The sequence below is a fragment of the Panthera uncia genome, chromosome B1 (genome assembly GCF_023721935.1).
Source record: "Panthera uncia isolate 11264 chromosome B1, Puncia_PCG_1.0, whole genome shotgun sequence".
NCBI classification, from domain to species: Eukaryota; Metazoa; Chordata; class Mammalia; order Carnivora; family Felidae; genus Panthera; species Panthera uncia.
Window position 1 is genome coordinate 128,315,931 of NC_064811.1, and position 22,450 is coordinate 128,338,380.

General features: G+C 41.5%; 1 protein-coding gene across 4 annotated transcripts in view; it reads right to left on the reverse strand.

Annotated features, from left to right (window-relative positions):
- Positions 1-90: 90 nt before the first annotated feature.
- Positions 91-22,450, reverse strand: part of RNF175 (ring finger protein 175) — a 47,923-nt gene continuing 25,563 nt past the window's right edge. For 3 of the 4 annotated variants that reach the window (XM_049632339.1, XM_049632341.1, XM_049632342.1), the window contains 6 exons: positions 19,213-19,367; positions 14,285-14,392; positions 11,279-11,399; positions 5,891-6,024; positions 2,572-2,673; positions 91-422 (listed from right to left, as the gene is read on the reverse strand). In XM_049632339.1, the coding sequence (XP_049488296.1) occupies positions 302-422; positions 2,572-2,673; positions 5,891-6,024; positions 11,279-11,399; positions 14,285-14,392; positions 19,213-19,367 (741 nt within the window). In that variant the 3' untranslated portion in view covers positions 91-301. The remainder of the gene's footprint in view (positions 423-2,571; positions 2,674-5,890; positions 6,025-11,278; positions 11,400-14,284; positions 14,393-19,212; positions 19,368-22,450) is intronic. The other variant, XM_049632340.1, reaches the window with a different exon arrangement.

Sequence of the window (22,450 nt, forward strand, 5' to 3'; positions counted from 1 at the left end):
GTTTTGGTCTGAGTGCTCCTGGTTTGCAAACTATCTTTAAGATGTGTGCACAATAAATTTTTACTAATTGCTACTTCACAGATTCATTGGTTTTACTTTTGGTTTTTTTCTGAACTTTTGACATTCAGCTTCTCTCTAAATTCTTTCCACATAGACAGACTGCTTAGGTAAGGCTCAGTTCTCTAAACTCTTGGGGATCACCTCTGATATTAAAAAAAAGAATATCGATATTAAGTGTAGGATCAAGGATTTAAAAATATTTCAACATGCAACACATTGCTTCTGGAGTAAGTCTGCTGTACTATTCCAGCCCTAGTGAATAATTAATGCCTTGAACTATTCCAATCACCACGGGTTGCCAGGCCACCAAATAACGAAGCCAATCCAGGATTTGTCCATATAAAAAGTGTGTGCGCTCCCAGCTAAATCTCAGTTAAGGAGGTTGCTCTATATACAGCCAAGTAGCACAAATATTCATGAATATCATTTGCAAATATAATCAGCAATGCAGTGAGTATTTCCTTTCCTCTTAATTCTGTATGCTCATTTAAAAGCCCCTTATGTGATTTTTATAGCATTTGATTATCATTGTTATTTACATTACACCAAATTTCCAACAATAAAACAGATTACAATAAAATCTCAAACTGTAAAACAACAAAAGGCAAGGGTCATATACTAACAGAGAAAGGAAGAGGGAGATGACGACACTGGAAACCAAGGATCATGGAAACTTCCTTAAGTGAGCCAAAACAGCCTTCGGCACTGTATTGAAAAGAAAACCATCACAGATAAGATATGCTTTTTCCAGTTTCTTTGATAAATTGTGCTAAGGGGATGTAATTAACACATAATATCTCTAATAGCAATGTTACATACATAAAGGCAAATATTCCCCAAGAAGCTTTTCTTTTTACTGACTCTCAATAAAAGGAGTACATGTAATATTCAAAAGCTTATTCTCTCAAGACTGTATGGAGTAACCGATGGTCCTTTGTTATTTAAATGAGCATTTAAGGTGACATTTATGATCATATTATCACCAACATTATAACAAAGCTGCATATATTTTAGTTTTATAAGTTGTTAACCAAAAGCAGTTCGGGACTTGGTTTCCTCCTATCAGAAGGGAACTTCAGAGAGAGCGGATGCACTGGAAGGAGGAGGGAGCATCACACACCAGAGGGAGCTGGTGGCCACAGAGGTGCTCTCTTGCTGTGGCATGGCCCTGAGACAAAAAGATGCTCCCTCCTCTGCTGCCCTAATTGCAAATCTTTCCTTGATTGGCAGTCATCAGAGAGGTGTGGGCATTGCCGCTGGCAGCCATTGTTAAAACTGTACATTCAGGGTTGGTAAAGAATAGGGGGAGGGGGAACAAGGGAGGTGTCTCAGCACTGTAAAATTTAGGTGACTGGTACACAGAAAGTCTGGAAAGGCTGTCTCGTATGAGGAAAGACAGTACTTGGCAGGTTGATGCCAACCTCTCAGTGTTTGCTGCTGAAGGTGGGGCTATGTTTCAATCCTACTTACCCCCTGGAAGAGATATACAGTAAAACCTTGGACTGTGAGTAACTTGTTCTGTGAGTGTTCCGCAAGATGAGCAAACATTTCTGATAAGTTTTAGCTTGATAAACGAGCATTGTCTTGCAATACAAGTAGTACGTGACACTGAACGTGACATGATCACAACTGAGCCAATGGTTCTTGAAATTCACTTCGATATACAAGTGGTTTGGATTACAAGCATGTTTCCAGAATGAATTATGCTTGCAAACTAAGGTTTTACCGTATTATGGTCTTGAGCCAGTGGGGTTGAGGACTAAGTCTTTGTGGTCAGCTCTGGATGGGGCCACTGAGGCTTCCTGTGGCCTCAGATGGAGAACCTCGGTGTCTATAAAAATCCTAGCTGCTGCCATAAGCTGTCTGTAGTTCCTCATTTTCTTTCAATATTATTATCACTAGGGTTTAGCCTAAGACAAGATGAGGCATGGCAAGGAATTTAAAAGACCAAATCCAGGGGGAAAATAACCTTACTCATTCTGGAAATAATAAAATATAGTAGATCTTAAAAATACTTTTCTATATACTAGTTCACATTTGGGGATTTTAAAATTTCATTTCCAGTCTATATATTTATATACCCACCCACTCATCCCATCCACCCATTACCTGTCATCCAACTCTCTGCCTACCTATCCATCCATCCACCCACCCACCCACCCACCCATCCATCCATCATCTATTTACATAGCTATCATCTATCTATCTAATCCTTCCATATATTTACCCATCTCTTGCAATATCCCATCACATTCCCACTAAAGCCCTTATAGTAGAATACATGGACTATAAAGAGTATAATGTATCTTTTTTGGCATTAAATTCCTAGCCAGAGTAGTAACATAGGCACAGGGGAGAAAAGAGACTAGTAAGTCATTTTGAAATAGATACGGGAAAACAAAGCTTTCAGCTAAAACTGTAATGAAGATAATGAATATTTAGATTTAAGAATGCATTACCAGAACATTTACATAATATCTCACAACTTTTATTTTTTTTTTTAAAGGATACGGGTTACTGATCATCCTCTTCAAATCAACCTTCTCTTTGCAGTAAGGGCAAGTCTGCTTTTTACCAACTATACACCAACCTCGGATGCAGAATTCGTGAAAGCTTAAGCATCTCGTTAGGGAAGTTTCTAGATAGTAAGAGGCAAGGTCTGCTTCATGATGGCATAATGGAAATGATCCCATCTGCAGGATGAAGTAGAGGGTGAGAATGGAGGTGAGTCATGACTTGACTGTGCACATCACTCTCAGGAAGATTCTGTAGGCCAATGGAACCCCAGGACTGTGAGCTTGCAGTCAGAGCTGTAATAGCTTTAGGAACTTGCGAGGTTTACATAGCTTCTTGGCCTTACCTGTTCTTCTTGCTGCACTAGATTCTCCCAAGAATTAAATTAGATAAAGAATATGAAAGTGCTTTTTTACAGCAATATTTAACATCACACTGTATTAATACATCTCCTTGCCTCGCTAATTGTGCGTTTCTCATAGATTTACCATAGTGTTTCCCTGTTCTATGTTTGGTGCCTTATTCATTACCTACTATGTAATCACACTTGTCTTAGGCACCTAGACAAGCCTAAGTTACTTGTAGTCATAAACCATAAGTTTATGGAAATTTCTATTAGCTTTATGAGTCTTAAGTTTTTTTTTTTTTTGTTACTGATAAGAAGGCATTTATTTTTAATAGAATATAAACCTAATAAAATTCTGAAACACTAGGCATTTACAAATTCATTTCTATATATTTCCCTGTCTGGAGAGTTTGGCCCTTTGCCCCCAAAGTTGAGAGCAAACCCTGTCTTTTCCCACAATTGCTCCCATTAGAGCTCCTATCACACTGTAGCACGACATTCTATGTATATCCATGTCTCTCCTGAACCACATGAAACCTGTGGGACCAGGTCTCATTCTTCCCTGTCCTTAGCACCTGATGCAGTGCCTAAGTGCCTATTTATTAAATAAATATTTGAGTGAATCACGTAAAACCAACTACTTTTGCAGATATATTTTCTCAGGTTCCACAACATTGTAGATTTGGGCAAAATGAGTAACAGTAATGAGATCCATCCTATTTATTTATTTATTTTTACAATCGTTGATCCCAATGTAGCTTTCTGAATCAAAATCAAACGATTTTCTGACTAGCCTGCTACATGTCCATGTGAACAGCAATGATGTAGCAGTCTCCTCCCTAATAAATGGGAGTGTAGAGCAGTCAAGACCATGTGTATAATTCCTCAATATTAGATCTGTATGTAACTAAGAGTTTCCACTATTGTACGTTTTTGGAATTGGGTAATTTTTGCAAAAGGCTTGGATTAACATAAAGTGGTGTATTATAGCAAAGATTTTAATAAACAAATTTTTTAATGTTTACTTTTGAGAGAGAGAAAGAGACAGCATGAGAAAGAGAGAGAGAGAGAGAATGAATGGGAGAGGGGCAGAGAGAGGGAGACACAGAATCCATAGCAGGCTCCAGGCTTCAAGCTGTCAGCATAGAGCCTGACGCAGGGCTTGAACCTATGAACCACAAGACCATGACCTGAGCCAAAGTCGGAAGCTTAACTGACTGAGCCACCCAGGTGCAACATTATAACAAAGATTTTAAACCCAAACCCTTGCAGCCCTTTATTCAAAAGGGCTGGAGTATGGCCTCATCTTCCAGATAGGTAGAGTTCAGGAGTCATAGAGCCAGCATTGAAATGTCCACGTCCTCTTAATATCCTGTCTCATCTTTAAATCTTGATCCTGAAAAGTCTCCAAGCTGGCAGAGTTGCTGCAGAGCAATACTCCGATTCCTTCCCCTGCCCCAGCTTGTTAATATGACTCACGTTCACCCACTCCTTGCTAATATGATTCATGCTAAAATGGGCCATTAACAGTACTCCCTGCAAAGCAAATTTAAAAGTGACTACATTTTAGATTACATATGCCCACATGCACAACAATCCCTAAGGGGTTTTAAAGGTGGAGAGAGAAAATATTTCCACTTGCAAATGGCATAAGGGGCTCTGTTCCAACACTTGAAAAGTAAATCGTATTTAAAACTAGGGCCAGACTTGGAAGGATAGTTTTTTGGGAAAGGTATCACACTGGAAAACCACCATAGAACTCCATATGGGATATTTTTGTGTTTCTTGCCTTAAAATGGTAAGGCTTAAACGTCAGGAGTAAGGTCTCCTATTGCATTTCAGATACATTTACTCCATTTTTTAACTCTCAGGATTGAATAAATGGAATCTGTCCAGATTAAACAGAACCGAGTCATAGGCACTGCACATCTAGAGTATTACTGAGTTAGGTGGGCTTCAGAGGCAAAAGACAGATGGTTTAACCACCTCATAATGCCAGAGGGTTGAACTGAGTGCAGAGCAATATTATAAAGTTGATATTGTACTATAAAGATAAATGATACCTTCTTTTCCCCTATATTTAGGAGAGAATTAAAATACTGATTGTTGGCCAACCCAAACACAACTTTGGTATCCAGAGTTACATATTCAGGACTCTTGATCCTAGATCTTTCCATATGTTGAGGTCTTCCTCAACGGTTATTGGAATTCCCAGAGAATGCTGGTTTCCAGGCCCAGGCTTGTCTGCATCCTAACACCTAAAGATCTAGCAGCCATTTAGGGCAGACCTCGCAGACAGAGGAGCCACATCGTTCAAAAGCTAGATGCTCAAGTTTTGGTCCCTCCTTTTGTAGTCCGAGGTGTCCTGCTGCCTGTGGCGTTATCTTCTTTCCAAGACCAGAGCTGATAGCTGGTTGACCCCGCTATCACTGTTGACACAAGTAAATTCCTAGGATTATTTCTAGGCAAAGCATACTTTGTTGTTTTCAGTCCTGTGAGATTCAGAGGCTCCACCTGGACAGTTCTGAGTTCCTCTCTGAACCTGAAACTCCACTTTTTCTCACCCCCACACCTTTCTCTCCCAGGTTCTTCTTGGCTATCTGTTCACGTACGGCTTTGCCAACTTTCCCAGCCAGTGTCTTGTGCAGATGCTACATACAGCCTTTCTCTCTGGGTAGCATGAAGATTCATTTTTACAAAGGAAATCACTGGCCAAAGAGGTTCACCTCAGTTAGCGGTTCATTAGTTAGCAGAGACTATCAGAAAGTCTCAGCAAGAGAGAAGGTGGAGGACAAGGACCTGGGGTTTGGGGATGGGAGCTAAGCAAGGCAGAAGAGATGGGGCTAGGAGGAGGGGAGGAAGGTATGAGACAGTGCTCCCTGACTTGCCATGACCAACACAGATTATTTGAAAATTGCCTCCCATCATTCAGCTTGATGAAGCCCATATGGTTTCCCATGAAAAGGATACACATGATTGCATGAGAGCTGGTAGGTGTTTTCAATGAGCCCTTCTTCACTGAGCTCCACAATGATCTTCTGCCCACAGACGGCGCAGACATTGTCTGACAAGCTCCTTGTGGGCATCCCACTGACGCTGTAGAACTGTTTGGGGGAAATGCACAGAGCACTGTTAGAAAGGAGAGCACATATACCATTCATTCTCTGAACACAGGAACACCACTTCCAGGCTTTGGGACATAGAGTTTTCACTGCTTCTTCATTGGTTTAGAACTTGAAACACTTTTCCTCCTAGGAATGCTTCAGTGTAGTTAGGGTCTCCAGGCAAAAACCCACTGAACTCCAAATGGACCCAGAGTACACTGCTAATTATAACCTCCAATTTAACCTCCCCATTGAGGAATCCTTCAAGAGGAAAGGTTTTCATGCAGGGCTGTAGTTCAGAGTCACCCAGGAAGCTTTTTAAGCTTACCTATAGCCTAACCCTTTCTCTGATTCACAGATCTGGAGTAAGCTCAGGCATCTCTATCATTTTTACTTCCCATGTGATGAGAGGGAGCATATAGACTAATCCCATTGGAAAGCAATGTCTTTAGAATTCTAACCTGGGATGCCTGCATCTTTCCAATGCTGTGGATGAAGAGTGATTCCAATATTGGCAGCACATTAGAATCCCTAAGAAGCTGTTTTTTACAAAATAAATATTTATTTAAATATTGTTTTATACGTAAAGGAAAGATATGAAGATAGTACCAGTTCCCATATACCATATTTCCCCTATTATTACCATCTTACATTAGTAGGTATCTTTGTCACAATCAATGAACCAACATTGACACTTATTATGAAACAAAGTACATACTTTATCCAGATTAGATTTTTAAAATTTTCTTATGTTTTATGTATATTTGAGAGAGAGAGAGAGTGAGAGAGCGCACAAGAGGGGGAGGGGCAGAGAGAGATGGAGACACAGAATCCGAAGCAGACTCCAGGCTCTGAGCTGTCAGCACAGAGCCTGACGTGGGGCTCGAACTCATGAGCAGTGAGATCAAGACCTGAGCCAAAGTTGGACGCTTAACCCACTGAGCCACCCAGGTGCCCCTATTCGGATTAGATTTAAAAAAAAAAAAAACGAATGTCCTCATTCTGTTCCAGAATCCGATTCAGGATACCACTTAGTTGTTATGTTTCCTTGAGCTCCTGTTGGCTGTGGTGGTTTCTCAGACCTCACTTTTTTTCTATGACTTTGACAATTTGGGGGAGTATTTTGCGCAATATCCCTCAATGGGAATTTAGCTGATGTTTTTCTCTTGATTACAGTGAGGTTATGAGTTTTAGGAACGAAGATAATGTTCTTATCACACCATAGCAAGGGTACGTGCTATCAGTCTTATCACTGTTGATTTTCACCTTGATCACCTGGTGTGATGCAGTGTCTGTCAGGTTCCTCTACTATAAAGCTACTCTTTTTTTTTTTTTTTTTTATTCCTTTCTATTTTGTACTCTTTGGAAGGAAATCACGAAGAACAGCCCATTCATAAGGAGGGGGAAGTTAAGCTCTACCTCAATATCAGTGAGTCTTCTCCAGAGAAAAGGAACTGATAGGGTGTGTATGTGTGTGTATCTAGATGGGTGTTTGATCAAACAATCGAGCACCACAGCCCACCCAAGCTGACCCCAAAAAACTTAACCAATAACCTTCTTAAGGTTCGAGTATCTACATAAATTACGTGGACTTCCGCATGAGAGATTTGTCTATTCTCCTCCATTCATTCATTTATATCAACATAGACTCATGATATTTATTTTAAACATTTATTCATTTTTGAGTCAGAGACAGAGCATGAACAGGGGAGGGTCAGAGAGAGAGGGAGACACAGAATCGGAACCAGGCTCCAGGCTCGAGCTGTCAGCACACAGAGCCCGACGCGGGGCTTGAACTCACGAGTTGTGAGATCATCACCTGAGCCGAAGTCGGACGCTCAACCTACTGAGCCACCCAGGCGCCCCTCATGATATTTATTTTATACTTTGGGTTATAACCCAACTCTGCTGCTGCTACTATTGCTGCTGCTACTACTACCATTACTACTACTACTATTACTACTACTGTTGCTACTACTACGACTACTACTATTGTTACTACTACTACAACTACGACTACGACTACTACTAAGACTACAACTACTACTACTACCATTACTACTACTACTACTTTTACTACTACTGTTGCTACTACTACGACGACTACTACTATTGTTACTACTACTACTACGACTACAACTACGACTACTACTATTACTACTACTACTACTATGACTACTACTACGACTACTATTACTACTACTGCTATTACTACCACTACAACGACGACTACTGCTACTACCATTACTACTATTTGGTTGCACAGATTGTTCTAGCGTTTACCATTGGCAGCTTTTTCAGTTGGCTTCTGTCTCTTTGACTTATCCTCATAACTGTGGTGGGGTTTTTTGTTTGTTTGCTTGTTTTGAGCACTTCCTTAACTTCTGGGAGTACAAGGTACTCCGGGCTCATTTGTATATTCCCTGCCAAGACCTAGAATCAACCATTTCTCCAAGGAACCTTGGTTCCTTTTATTGTAGAATGGCATTAGAAAAGATATGGGCATTAGGTGTGCTTACTGCTCCTGGGGTGTCATTGCTTCTGGGCTTCTTAGCTGACAGAGGAAGGAGATAGAGCTGTATATACTAACCCATGTGTATATCATAGCGATAGATGTTCCTATATGTATCCATCTATATTAAGACACATGTAATCTATATTATGCTAAACATGATCTCAGACTGATGTCTTTAACTCTTATCCTTTACTATATGGATCATTCTAGCCTTCTCTCCTTGAGTGTTAATAACCTTCTGAGGGTGAGAATCATAGCTCCTACTATGGATCATCCATTTACTGAGTTATTCAGTTGCGGAATACATGGATAGCAGTATCACAATTGTGAACCCATAGCCCTGAGGGAAAACACTTTACAAACTAGAGTACAGTACTTACGTTCAGTTCCTTTGCTTTTAATCTTAGATCTCTACTCATTTCAAAGTTACTTAGGTCAGCGCTTTCTTCTCCTCCCTTCAGTGTGGTTATTTCATGCATTTGTAATACAGTTAGATTCTTCTGTCACAGTCTACATTCTGTCCTGGCATTCTCTCACATCCTAAATGATTTTTCGGATTTGTATACGTTGTTTCACTCCTTCTGCTACAAAGTACTATTGATTTTGACAAATGCATAGTGTCATGTATTTACGATTACAGTGTCATACAGAATAATTTCACTGCCCTAAAAAATTCCCTGTACTTCATCTATTCATCCCTGCTCACTCCCTAATCCCCTGGCAACCACTGATCTGTTTACCATCTCCATAGTTGTGCCCTTTCCAAAATGTCATATAAATGGAATCATATAACATGTACCCTTTTCTGACTGCCTTCTTTCAGTTAGCAACATGTATTTACAGTTCATCCATGTTTTTGCATGGCTTAATAGCTCATTCCTTTTCCTGAGGAGCTTTTAAAACAAAGCAGATGCACTGGCTCCACTCCCAGAGATTCTGACTTAATTAGTCTGGTGTGGGGCTTAGGCAGTGGTGTGAGAATGGAAATTGCTCCTCCTTTGCTTCCTCCTTACCTCTGTCTCACACACACACACACACACACACACACACACACACTCCATCAGTTCAAGTCACTCGTGGCTGTGCCAATGGCTTGAAGCAGTGGGTTTTATATATTTGGTAGATGAAGTTAAGTTGACAGAGGATGACAAGAAGTTGAAGCCTGGTGGGGTGGGATCAGGTGAGAAGTCTCCAGAAAGTTGGCGCTTAAAAACTTGTCTTGTGAGGTTGAATCTCTTCTTCCTGGTCCACTGGAGAACAGAGGACACACAACTCTTCTCTCCCTCTCCTGTCCATAAATAAGTACAAGAGGCTTTGGGAAATTTTTAAGAAGTATGACTTCTGGCTTCTGCTGGAGGAACTAGGAGTGGAAATGCTCTCTCCTTTGCTCACCTTAAACATTATAAAAAAGGCAGTTGTCCCATAGATGACACATGGCAGGGGACTTCCAAAAGGTATCTTGTTCCGGCATTTCACCACAGAAGTCGGATTCCAGGCTATAGGAAAAGAGTAAGATAGAGCCTACGGAGATGGAGAAGGGCAGACTGGACAGGGATGAAGTCAAAGTCATGTCTGCTTAGTCCTGCCCCATAAATGGAGAGAGAGAAGAACAGTCTGGAATTGCACTCCTCCCTTGCCATCCACAGTAGCTTTTCCATTTCGTATCTGCTGTGTACCAAGAGGCCAGCGGAGGACAGAGACATAGAATTCCTGAAACCACTAGGTCATCCCAAAGCCCCTGGTTTGTGAGTTTTTATGAGATGTGCATGTGTCAGACATAGATGAGTGCTCCTAATATCAGAATATGAAATCCATCTAACCAGCAAGTATGTCCACTTGGAGTTTCAATCTTAAGAGAGTTTAAGAAAAAGCTATTAGGGATACTTTCTAAGTCCCAGAGACCAATATACAGTCAGAATACATTTAGCACAGTTTTTGTATCTCCGACTTCTTCTAATGCTATCTAATGATAACTGATCATTATGAGGAGTAATGATTGATTCTCAAGTGCTTTATGTGCATGAAATATGACTTTCTGTGTTAGGCACAGAATATAAAATTTAGTATAAAATATAAAATATAAAATTTGTTGTCGTTATTTAATTTTTACTAATCCTTTCAATGTGGGCAATTGGAGTATGCTAGAGATGGTTACTTCCAAATAATAATTATTTTTTTAATGTCTATTTATTTATTTAGAGAGAGCATGCGTGCATGAGCAGGAGACGGGCAGAGAGAGAGGGAGAATTCCAAGCAGGTTCCATGCTCAGTGCAGAGCTGGATGTGGGGCTTGATCTCATGATCTAGAGATCATGACTTGAGCCCATATCAAGAGTCAGTTGCTTAACTGACCGAGCCACACAGGTGCCCCCCAAATAATTATTTTATTTAAAAAGATGCCTCTGGGGGCACCTGGCTGGTTGTCAGTAGAGCATGCGACTCTTGATCTCAGGGTTGTGAGTTTGAGCCCCCACACTGGGCTAGAGATTACTTGAAAGTAAGTAAGTAAATAAATAAATAAATAAAGCCTTATTTCCCAACAAATTTCTATAAATAGGAAGTATATTTTCTAATCAACTAGCAAAGATAATTTTTGATGCAAGGAGAATTAGGGAGCAGTTGGCCTGGGAGAACCAAAAAAAAAGACTTCTCTGTTTCCGAAAATGGATGCAAATGTGTAAGATGAGACCATTTCTCCATGCACCATAAGTAGTTTCAGAGAATGAAAGCAACACTTACCCCTATAGTAGAAGCCATGTAATCCGAACAGATCTCTGCAAAATCTCTCCCCATTACGCCATAGTAGAGGCCATAGAACAAGGATACAATGCCAAAATCCATGGAATCTCTAGCCTTGATTCTATTGAAAATGACAGGGTAAGGAAATAAGAACGTGGTATATGAGGGGCTCGAGAAGGGTTGCAGCTTAGAAGAAATTTCCTGCCACAGTCTCTCACAGAAAGTTGGGAGTACTTTTTTTTAACTGATTTTTTAGACTTTAATTGATTTTTTAAAGCCTCTTAAAGTCTCTAAATTCTCTTCAAATGTTACCACTCCTTGGTAAGTGGGCGAAGTAATTCTTGAGAGGGTCTTTTAACTGGTGGTTTTGAAGCTGGGCTTCAAAGAAAGGCCTGTGCAGCTTGTAAAACTCCTCATCTCCCCCCCTGCACCCCAGGCCAATGACATCACTCTCGGGGTGGGGCCTGTGCAGCAATATTTTTGGAAGCTCTCCAGACTCCAGGTGATTCCAGTGGGCAGCTAGCATTAAGAACTTCTTTAATGGAGTAGTGTTTCTCAGCCTTAAATATAGATTAGAATCACCTGGGGAGATTTAAGACTCTGCTGCTCTGGAGCTGTGATGTACGTGGCCTGGGGCGGGGTCTGCACAGCAGTGCTTTTTAGAAACTTCTCAGGTTGAGAATCCCTGCTATCAAGCTTAGATTTTACAGAATACTTTCAAATACTTCACTTGCCTAACAAATATTTGAGGTAGATATGATTACTTACCTCATTTGCATTTGAAAAAATGGAGATTTAGAAAAAATGATTTGCTTAACATGACGATTGGTACAAAACAAAACCAGGGATCACACTTCAATTTTGAGGCCCTTTGCTACTATGCCATAGTGACTACATGTTAATCAGAAAAACAATATTTTGCAAGTTGCATCACATTTCAAATATAATAGGATTCTCTGATACCCCCGCATCCCATTTTTAAGAGAAACACTTCTTTAAAAAGTAATTAGCCCCTAATTTAATTTCTGAATCTTAATCATTGCACATATGGTTTGTTATATCTCTCAACAGCTTCAAATATTAGCCCTGGGCCTGGGTAGATCTGACTGAGTCAGAAAGCGAGGGAGGAGTGGAGGGGAACTGGTCGGTCGGTTCTGGAAACTTTTTCTAGTTGTTTTGTGCTCTGTGAATTTGAGGAGGAAATGGTAAAGGCAGAGAGTTTGTAGACTTAGAGGGTACAGCTCTTTTTGTGATGGGAACTGGGAATTCCAACACAAATGGTGGCTTTATCCTTTCAAGATTTGCCTGGGTATATTTGAGAATTGGGATAGTGGGGAGGAATGAAGATGATCTTCTCCCCATGTTCAGGGGAGTCCTAGTTCCTTCCCAGCCTGAAGGGTTAAGTTCTTGCTATGCCTCGTTGTAGGAGAGGTCATGGTTAAGGAACTTATATCTTATGGAAAGTAGTCTTGGGACAACTGTAGGCTCAGTGATTTCATAAAATTCCTTATGAATATTTTTACATTCACTAAAATAAAGTTATATGGACAATATGCTGAAAAACAAAAGAAATCAGTGTCTTTCTATACACAGAATAATATATTAATCATAGATCTGTACAGTTACTTTCTATCCCTTTCCTGCTAGAAAATGGTAAGAGCTTCTGCTGTGAAAGTTTCATGAAATGCTTATAAAATCAGATTGCTACGTTGCCGTAGGAAGAGTCCTTCCTTTCAGAGCTGACACTCCATCCAATTGCCTGACCTATTTTATGAGTTGCCAATGTTTGCCTTTTGATTTCTGGTAAGGTCCCAGAGGAACTTCAATGTGAGAGATATTCTGGGGAATTTTTATTTGAGCTGCTTTCCACAGCCGTGCGGTATGTCTTAAATTTCCTTTCCAGGCCACAGGTTGATTACACAGCCTTGGCTCTGCCCATGAGAACCTCGTCCACAGCACATCTCAGCAACCATTTTTCCAAGGAGCTCAGTTCTGAGTTATAATTATCCTGATTTCCTTGATTTCTCACAAGACTTTCTTGTTCTGTCATTTCCTTACCTCTCATTCAAGTTCTAAGCACTTAGTTTTGTCCTTTTCTGACTGTCCCCAGCAAAAGGGACTTCATAGGTACCAGAAACAAAATTCTAGAGCAGTGCTGTCCCCGGCAATATAGAAATACAGATTGAAAATTTCCTAGTAGTCACATTAAAAAAAACCCATGAAATAATTTCACCAATACATCCCAAACACTGTATTTCAACATGTGGTCAATATAAAAATTATTTTCTCTTTTTATTTTTTTAACAGTATTTTTCAAACTTTGAAATCCAGTTTGTATCTTATAGTTCTAGAACATTTTATTTCATAGTTTAGATGCTCATAGTGACATGACCTATCGTATACTGCACTGGACAGCATAGTTCCAGAGGTTTTGAAGGAAGAAGATATATACAAGGAAATGACACTTCAGAATTTTATGGAGGGGGAATTTGTAGTTCTGTAAGAATTACTCTACCGCAAATGTAGGCCTGCTTTTAATGGTGATGTTCAAAATTTGCCTATCAAGTACAGATTTTTTTTAAAGTTTTTTGATGTTTTTATTTATTATTTTTGAGACACAGAGAAAGCATGAGCTGGGGAGGGGCAGACAGAGGGAGACAGGAACCGAAGCTGGCTTTGCACTGACAACAGAGACCCTGACGTGGGGCTCAAACCCACGAGCCTCGAGATCATGACCTGAATCAAAGTCAGACGCTTAGCCAACTGAGCCACCCAGGCGCCCCTCAAGTACAGATTTTCTTTAAAGCTTATAATTTTTTGAAAACTTTTTATTCTGTAGGGTTTCCTCTTATACTTTTCTAGTGGTTTCCACCAATGACATCTACTATAAACAATGTGTGTATGGAACATTGTAGGGCCAAATGATTCCTGATACAGATAACTTGACCAGGTGAATATTGCAAGCAAGTGCTTGGAGATATTAATGTCTTAATTGGAGATACTCACTTGAAAAATAAATTGAATCCACACATTGTAAACATGATGGCCAAATAACCCACAACACCAAATGCATAGCTGAGTTTGTAGATTAGAAGAAACCATTTGTAGACCAATCTGTGGATGTAAAATGGGGAGAAATACAGAACATGATATTTTATCTTTTTCAAACATTGTTATAAGTCGGTTTTTAATTTCTAGAATTCTATTTATTATGTAATATAAAGAACATAAGTAGATGATATCAGCTAAACTCAATAATAATCTATAGTTTTAATATAATACCAACAAACTATATAAATAGTATGCACGTGCATATATATATTCATTGCAGTTTGTCTGTGTTCCTCATGTTAGAGTGGCGTTCAGAGATGGTTTCTCCACCTGGAACCCTGCCTCCCCTAACCCTCCTCCCCTGACCTAGGGTTAGCTTAGAGTGGTTTTGGCAGGAGTAGCTTGGAGTAAGCAAAAGATGAGCAGAGAAGTCAAGGCTGTGGGGCAGGGGGGAACCTCCTCCCCCAGGAGTGTTGCCTGCTACCGCTGCCCCTCCACCCCCCAGCCCAAGGACAGAGGTCCTCATTATCAGGCTCAGCCTCACCCCAACTCCTCTCCACTCACAGAGCCGCTCCCCTAGCCCTGGGATGGAATCACAAGTGTGCCACGGGCTGGTTTTCTCCTGCTATGTGGATGGGTTCTTTGTGTATCCCAGCACATACAGTGACCACTCTTAGCACCTTTCCTTCTTCCCCCAGGGTCAGAGTAGAGAAACGGAAGATGGGGATTGAGGGCACAGGTGTAGATGATTTAGAAGGGACCTCCTTACCCTGCTTGTTTCCCTTATCCCTGGCAGTAAAAGCCCTTTGAAAACCTACAGAAAGGGCCACTGCTTCATGTCTGGGAGGATGTGGGAAGATGCATTCGTGGTGCCACAGGACAAGGTTCTGGCCGGTGGAACGAGAAGTGATGGGAGGAGAAGGAGCAGCTGGGGGACTGTCCTTGTGCCCAGAGAAAAGAAGGCGGTGGCTGGACTGTTGCTTCCAAGGGAGCTGGAGGGCAAGAGGCAGGCCGGCCTCTCAGCTCTCCCTCCACACTTTTCGGGAGCCAGGTTCCCGCCTTTATTGCACCAAATGCTTATTTTCTGTTTTTACTGATTTAATGTTTCAATGTTATTTTAAAAGATGCCCTGCTTCATTGAATTCCAGTCAGAAGGGGCCTGCTGAGGGGTGCTTGGGTGGGGCTCAGCCGGTTAAACATCGACTGGACTCTTGATCTCAGCTCAGGTCTTAATCCCAGGGTCTTGAATTCAAGCTGGCTTGAGCTCCGTGCTGGGCATGAAGAAAAAGAAAAGAGAAAAAAAAAAAAAAAAAAAGGAGGGACCTTCTGAAACATGATGCTGTGAATGGGGTTTGTGGGCTGGCTTGAGAAATGAGTTGTCATTACATCATTTTATGGTGAAAAGCTTCCCCACTTCAGGGCACTTGGTACCAGGGTTTTGTGGGCCACGCCTCCTCCTGCAGGTGTAGTCCCGCCCCATGGGGGAGGGATCGGCAGTGGGGAGTTCTGAGGGTCCAGAAACTCCGCACGGACTGCACGAGGTGGGTCAGGTCGCTCTGAGCCTAAGTCACCTCTAAAGGAGGGCAGGCGGGGCTTTGGGGATCTCTCTGCCACAGTGACTCGCGAGCCGGCCGGTTCTTCTAGGTTGCCAGTTCCCGGGAAGGCAGTTCGGATCATTGCTCAGTGCAGCCAGATGGAGGCGGAAGTTTACGTTGCTCCAAGAGGTGAGCATGGGAGCGGGGGCCAGGTCCGAGAGGGCCTCCCCTTCTCCCCCACAGCACCCACCAGCACCAGAGTCGGGTTCGGGAACTCCACACGTCCTGGACTTCCCGTACCTGCTCTGCCCCTACAGGGTCCCCTCGCAAGGTTGTGCCAGCATCACAGGTGTTTCGACTTTTTAACTGCAGGCCTTCTGTGTGTCATTAAGGCAAAACCTGCTGTTGGGAGCCAGGCGGTAGGGGGGGGGGTGGTTCACACTCTGTGTGGTATTGGTATGATTCTGGGCTCCCCCTTCCCGTTACTGCCTGTGGGACTCTGGCCACCCTACTTAGGACTTCCTCTTATGATTGCCTCATTCATAGAGTCGGGGGATAGCACTAGCTCCTAAGGTAGTTCTGAAGATTATGTGAGATCGTGTATTAATGTTCAAAAGATCTGACACATTTAATGCTCAATATGCATATAATTATTACAGGTATGTTAGATTTTCCAAATCCCCCACCCCCAAATCCTCCTGCTTACGGGGAGTACAAGTTTCTAGAGCACTGGAGTCCAGAACTCCCTCGTTACTTAGATTACACTGGAAGGCAGAGAAACCAGGTTAGGAATTGTGTTTGTGCTTCAGAGCAGCCTCCAAAAGGAAAGCTTGGCCTGGAATTGATGTGACCAAGCCCAGCTCTTTGTGGCAGTTTTTGAGCCTGAACTCTTTCAGGGTTTTTGAGCCTGAACCCTACTGCCATAGAGAGTTCTCTGTTACTCTGCCCCCTTCTGTTACTCCCCCCTTCTCTGTTACTCTGCCCCACAGCAAGGGCTTGGTATACTCTGCGGGAGGAACAGCTGGTTTTTAAACTGCATTGGTAGAGGTGCCTGGGTGGCTCAGTCCAAGGTTGAGTGTCCAAATTCAGCTCAGGTCATGATCTCCCGGTCTGTGAGTTCGAGCCCTGAGTCAGGCTCTGTGCTGACAGCTCAGAGCCTGGAGCCTGTTTCAGATTCTGTGTCTCCCTTTCTCTCTGACCCTCCCCCATTCATGCTCTGTCTCTCTCTGTCTCAAAAAATAAATAAACGTTAAAAAAAATTAAAAAAAAAAACTGCATTGGTGTGAGAGACCACTCCTCTTGGGTTTGCTTTTGCACCATGCCAGTTAGATCTGACCAGCTTTCCTAGCCAGTAATGAAATCCTGTTTCCTAATGGAAAATAGCTAAGAAGTGACTTACCTATGATATGATCAAAGATCCATAAGGATCGTTAGGGCCTACTACCACTCATCAACAGGAGCTTCTTTATCCAGACTGCTTTTCTAGAAGAAATGGTGTCCTAATTAGCCTCTCCTATTGTTGTCTCTTCAAATGGTGGCCGTAGGTCTTTTTTTAAATGTTAGTGGAACGTGTTGTCTGTCATGCTATGCTGGGGTCAGGGCTGTGCAGGCAGGAGAAGCTGAAATGTATGCCCTGCGGGCATGAGGAACAGAGGACAGGGGCCCCGCCATCTGAGACACATGAGCCATGGAGAGTAATGAGGGAGCATTTGGCTATTTCTTGTCATGAAGTTCCTCTGCATTGAATGCACTCATGTGCACAGAAATACTGCATTTAACTGGGGTAATTCATTCTACAGTGGAGAAGTGAACTGTTCTCTCTGAAATACAATATAGATTATATTCAGGGAATGAAAGCAAGTGCATTTTGGCCCATCCAAAACTTGGATCACTTTCACAAGTTTTAAATAACTTCCAATATTTTTTAAGAAGGAGAAAAGGTACCATATATCCATGTACAGATGGGTAAACCAGGCCATACAAAGGCTGTCTAAAGCCCCAAATCGGCCAGTTCAGGAGGTCTCGTACCACCTCAGAGCTCTTCCCAAATGGGATTAAATTAAAATATTAACCAGAATTCATGTATTTGAATATAAATTTTTAAATTTTATTTATTTATTTATTTATTTATTTATTTATTTATTTATAGTAAACTCTACACCCAATATGGGGCTTGAACTCATGGCCCTGAGATCACTAATTGCATGCTCTTCCAACTGAGCCAGCCAGGCTCCCCTTGAATATCAATCTTTATCATTACATTGATTTATCTGACTTTTCTCACTGAATATTTTTTCTTCTCCAGAGTAGGAAAAGTTGACATCCGTCTCTCCCACTTTTTTTGAGGATTAAAAACAAACATCTGAATAGCTAAGTAATCCTAAAAACATTTTGCAGGAGCTTATGATTTGTTCTCCAACCAAGATCAAAATGTGACATTGTCTTATTGCCATGTAATGCCTTACACATTTTCTCTCTATCCCATTTCAGTTTTATCTAGATTTAGATTCAGATCTTATCTGCAGAACAAGGAGAGTGAAAGCAAATTTGTGGGCACATTATGAGATTATAAGCACTTTGGAATGATTTGTGGACAACATAATGGAATTATAGAAATGTCAAGAGGTTGGCAATGGTAGTTAAGATAAGCATTGGAATATTAAAGCCTCATTTGTTATGAGAGGAGTAAGTTGGCCATTACTTATGATTTACCCGAAATAAAATACATATATAGTTGTTAGAAATACAAACATCTAGAGCAACTCTTGCTCTATTATAAAATGTGTGTGACACAACTTATGATGGAATCATACAAAATGCTGAGCTAAAAATAAATATGCAAATAGTGTCCTAGAAAGTTAAAAAAATTTTTTTAATGTTTATTTAGTTTCGAGGAAGAGAAAGAGAGACAGAGTGTGAGAGGGGAAGGGGCAGAGAGAGGGGGAGACACAGAATCCGAAGCAGGCTCCAGGCTCTGAACTATCAGCACAGAGCCCCACACGGGGTTTGAACTCACAGACCGACAGATCATGACCTGCGCCGAAGTTGGACGCTTAACGGATGGAGCCACCCAGGCATCCCTTTGTTCTAGAAAGTTTAAACCATAGTTTGACTTCTCTTTCTTCTGGCTGTCATTAGTATCTGAAGTAATAGATTTTACAAGTATGTCCAAATCACTATTAAACAATGAGCATAAACAGTGGTATAGCTAATCTACAAATAGTTTTGCTACTGAAGGGCAAAAAAAGTGTGATGCCCCCTTCCCCATCCGGGAAAATGGAATTAAAGTATACTTCCTAATGTTTATAATAAAGAGGGTGTCAGGGAAGGAGCGAATGGGATACATACCTTGGTGTTCTCCCTGAGAGGGGTTTTCGGGTAGCTCTGAAGAGGACGTAACTGGTAATAACTGAGAACATTCCCCACATAGACAGAAACCGCCACCAGTAAAGTTTTATCGTGAAATACAGAGGGACAACCCACATCTGCAACAGTGTCACCAGCTGTCAGAAAAAATGAACAGAAAGTCTCTTTCAATGATTGAGGGCCCAGAATGTCATGTCCACTATTAAATGATTCAGAAGCTACTCTGGGGGAAACCACTGTCACCATCTCATCTAGAACATGCAACTGGGTCACCATCCAGCTGTAAGCTCTTCTATACATGCTAAGTTTTGGAAGGAATTAGTATGGTGGTCTGAAAATTCAAATGGGAAATCACCCAAAACATTCATTTTTCTTTTATCTCTTTTCTCCGGGATAGTTCAGATGAAAGCAACTTTGGGCTTCAAAAGCTGTGTGGTTTTGGACAAGTGAGCCTCATTTTTGTTGTAAAATTAGGGATAACAATGCCTGCCCTTCTTGCCTGTGCTGAGGTGGGGATCAAACGAGACCACGGATGGGAAAGTGCTCTGGAAACAGTACTGTAATATATGGAGCCAAGGGGCTGTTGTTCCTATCATGTACACGTGTGCAAATACATGGTGACATCAAAGGGAGGAGGTGGCATCACAGCAGCTTCTGGGACCTCTTCTGCCTGCTTCCCAGTGCACTCTGCAGGGTGAACCTTGGAGTCCCAACTGTGGGGCCCCCTCACCCTTGACTATTGGATTTGCAGCCCACCTTTTGCTTCTTGTCTTTCCTTTGCTTTTGTTTTGCCTTTTCCAGGCAAGCCAAGGTGGGGATCAAACTCTTCCCTATTCATCTGTGTGTAACTCCTTCGTGGCCTGTACCACTGACCTGAGTCCAAGTCACCTTCAGAGGGTTCTTTAAGTTGGCTGGCCCTACTCTCATGTGGCAGAAAGCAGGGTAGACTGAGCTGATGGGTTGTGAGTCAACAACTTGATATGGTTACCACAGTGATGCTCCCATTCTTTAGAGCAGGCTTAATGCCAGCTATTACCTCTCTTGTGAAAAAACAGCCAGCAATAACCTCTGGTCTTATGTTTTAGCACATGCAGACTAACCCCCTATTACTTGCTCAGCACCAAAGTAAGAGAGGGATGGCAAAGAGGTTTTGTCTCAGGTGTGGACTTGAATTGGCAGTGGCCCCTGGCAATGCTCTGTTGAGGAGGATTCTGAGCCTGGGTCCTGGGGTAGTGGAAAGAGCATCATGATTGCTTAGTTATGTCTGCCAGTGGTGTGGAAACAGTTGTTAGGGCATGTATTTCATGTATTTTTCATCTGAGTATAACAAAGACTGATGTTATTGATTTGTCTTTTTCTTTCTTTCTTTCTGTTTCTTTCTTTCTTTCTTTCTTTCTTTCTTTCTTTCTTTCTTTCTTTCTTTTCCTTCCTTCCTTCCTTCCTTCCTTCCTTCCTTCCTTCCTTCCTTCCTTCTTCATCTTTGTGATAAAAGGAGGCAGCTGAGGAACAAAAGCCTATGGATATAATTTTGGGTCCTTTAATAAGGTCTTGGTCATAATAGCCTTAAGGTCATAACCAAAATTATTTGATAAGACTTCAAGATGTGCATGAAAAAGACAAGGCCATAGCCGTTCCTCTTTGCACATCAAATAAGAAGACATTTCCAAGGTTTCTCATTTTTTTTATTGCTTCATCCCCATAAATGAACTGATATGAAGTCTTCTGACAGTTGCTCTAAATCTTTGGGAGAACACTAGAGTTGTTGTAAAACATGCATTTGAACAAAAATACACATGGAGCCAATCTAAGGTGATTATCTGGAGAGTGTGGGAGGAAAAATACCCTATAACCTCCCTTTTTTGTTTTCAAATTCCTGGCAGTACTTTCAGGGAATAGTATTTTTTTTTTTTTTAAATGTTTATTTATTTATTTCTGAGAGACAGAGACCGAGCACGAACAGGGGAGGAGCAGAGAGAGAGGAAGACACAGAATCTGAAACAGGCTCCAGGCTCCGAGCTGTCAGCACAGAGCCCGATGCGGGGCTTGAACTCACAGACCATGAGATCATGATCCGAGCTGAAGCCGGACGCTCAACCGACAGAGCCACCCAGGTGCCCCAGTATTTTTTTTTTTAAGTTTATTTAATTTTGAGAAAGAGAGTGTGTGGGTGCGCAGTGGGGGAGGGGCAGAGAGATAGGGAGAGAGAATCCCAGGCAAGCTCCATGCTGTCAGCACAGAGTCAGGGAAGAGTATTCTTTACTCTTGCCTAAATTAGTCAGATACAAACGTGCCTTGATTCATTGAGCTTCGCAGATACCATGTTTTTACAAATTGAACGTCTGTGGCAATCCTGTGTCCAGCGCATCCATCACGCCATTTTTCCAACAGCATTTGCTGTTGACTTTGTGTCTCTGTGTCATATTTTGGTAATCCTGGCAATATTTCAAGCCTTTTCATTATTATTGTCTTTGCTACAGTGATCTGTGATCCGTGATTGCAATTCACTGAAAGCTCAGGTGATGGTTAGTATGTTTTTTTTAGCAATATTTGCTAATTAAGGTAAGTACATTGTTTTTTAGACATGAGGTGATTACACACTTAATAGACTACTGTATACTGTGAATGTAACTGTGATTTGCACTGGAAAACCAAAAAGTTCATTCGACTCTCTTTATTGTGATACTTGCTTTATTGTGGTGGTCTGGAACTGAACCCACGTTATCTCAAGGGTATACTTTTAATTGCTTTAATTTTCCATCCTACCTTGTGAGTGTGGTTATAGGTAATATGTGAATTATCACCTTTATTTATGAAATCAAGATAAATATATATCCAAACAGGACAAACAGCTTTACTTAAGGAAGTAGAATACTGTTCCTGAGAACCAGAGACCACATAGTAGGTAGTTAAGACTCCATGTATGTCTACTTTAGCACTCAGCATTAGCAACTCTGACCCTCTGCTATTGCTAATAAAGGTGTACAGCCTCTTAAAAGAAAATCACACCAGAATTTTGGCCATTTATTTCCTATAGCTGATTTTGGAGATAGCAATCTATGATAAGTGATATGTTTTCTGACTTTTTTAGTTCATTATCTCTGATATTAAAAAAGGAAACAAAAAGGGCACCTGGGTGGCTCAGTCGGTTGAGCGCCTGACTCTTGAAATGGGCTCAGGTCATGATCTCACAGTTCGTGGGATCAAGCCCCACGTCATGCTC